We start from the raw sequence: 1,667 nt of genomic DNA, 5'->3' as shown, positions 1-1,667 counted from the left end.
ACTACGCGCTCTTTTAAGAGATAACGACGTCTGCGATGTGGTGTCTACTCTATGGATGATCATGCCTGGAGTTCGCGAAGTTGGGTCTTTCCTTACTACCTTTCCACTCAACAAGAATGGTGAGGGAAGGTCAATTCAGTGGCGCGTCGACGGAGATTACGTGCCAGATCGAGTGCGATTCAGGCTAGTCGAATCGCTTGTTGATGATGCGTTGGATAAGCTGAGGGGCGGATTGGCGCTAGATGAAGAAATTGAGTTGGACAGGGACGGTGAACGAATGGGCAGCATTGAGAGTTACGTGGTGTCAATTGAAAAAGCTGGTCAGCTCACCAGAGAGCAACTGGAAGCTATGAAATCCTTGTGGGGGCTACAAGATACTTGTCGCAATGCTGTTCTTTGCTGTACCTGGTTGAATAGTACTGTTAAACCCGCGGTCAGTGACTCCGCTTCAGCGGGTATTATAATGGGAAAGATACTGGAGTGTTGGCCGTATACACCGCTGGTTGGGTTCGGATTCGACCTGACGTACAACAATCTCTTTTGCTTTCGAGATTCCGCTTGGCTAAACGATAATGCCATGCGTGCTTTTGCGGTTTGTCTCGCACGGTACAAGAACAATTGTACAGTCGTCATTCCGCCCCCCCAAAAAGCCAAAGATGCCAAGAATGGAGCCCAACCAAAGGCCACCAAAAGTCGTATCTCTACAAGCACGCTCGACAAAGTTGGTGAAAGTGTTGCCTCGCACCAATTCGTGCTTCTTCCTATCAATTTTGGTGGCACGCATTGGGGATGCCTCGTGGTTGACCGAGACACCAAGGTTGTCAAGATGTACGACAGCATGGGCGGTAAGAGAAACAAGAAACGGTTGGAGAAGATGGCTGAAGAAATCCGTACTGGGCCTCTACGTGACGATTCCTACAAAGCTTTGGAAGTAACCGAGCCGGTGCAAACGGACAGTGACAGTTGCGGTGTGTTTGTGTGCCGGTTTTTCTGGACTTGCGTGAGCAGCGAATCCCCCAGCGATGTGTCCCCAGCTGGTATTACGAAGCTGAGGTGGGAGATGCTGCACGCAGTCATGAAGTTGAGGCCGCGCTAGTTATTCGTGCATATCCGTCAGTGCAACATGCATGTAGACACTAACGATTTTAATACATGGTCAATTCTTGGGCAAAACCTGGACAATGACTGTATGTGGCAGAAGTCGATAATGGTACATTCGTGGTACGCCACCATGAGCGTGAACGCCGACACACCGCAGCGGCCATCACTCTAGAATTTTTCTAAGTAGCGCCCACATGATTTGCCCAGGTTTTAAAACCTGTAAAATACCTGGGTAAACGGTGAAGAAAACGATTGGTTGCCGACGTCGACTGCCTACGATCATTTCCACTTTAGCCTAAGTCGTGCACACATGAGTATCCCAGGTTTTATACCTGGAAAATACCTGATTTGGTCATTTATGTAACGGGCCAGGTATTTACTCCGTTACTTGCTTACACTATAGTGTTGAGGAAGCTCGCAATAGGACGACTGAGTCTTAGGTTTAAGGAAAAATCAACTCTGACTTTATTTTAGGACCAAGGCCACAGCCCTGGCCACTCAAATACACGTCATAGTCACAATTGGCTAATAATGGGTCTGGCTCCCCATATATCAGCCAATGGCGA

General features: G+C 48.5%; 1 protein-coding gene across 1 annotated transcript; it reads left to right on the top strand.

The window, feature by feature from the left end:
• Nucleotides 1-349: 349 nt before the first annotated feature.
• Nucleotides 350-1,096, top strand: PITG_15977 (cysteine protease family C48, putative; the record flags this gene model as incomplete). The annotated part of the gene is made up of 2 exons (XM_002897720.1): nt 350-401; nt 453-1,096. 2 exons carry the CDS (start codon nt 350-352, stop codon nt 1,094-1,096), a joined length of 696 nt encoding a protein of 231 aa, XP_002897766.1.
• Nucleotides 1,097-1,667: the final 571 nt, after the last annotated feature.

The sequence above is a fragment of the Phytophthora infestans genome, genomic scaffold, assembly GCF_000142945.1.
Source record: "Phytophthora infestans T30-4 supercont1.41 genomic scaffold, whole genome shotgun sequence".
Lineage (NCBI taxonomy): Eukaryota > Oomycota > Peronosporomycetes > Peronosporales > Peronosporaceae > Phytophthora > Phytophthora infestans.
Note: the sequence above shows the minus strand (reverse complement) of the source record. Positions and strands in the feature narration are given on the sequence as shown.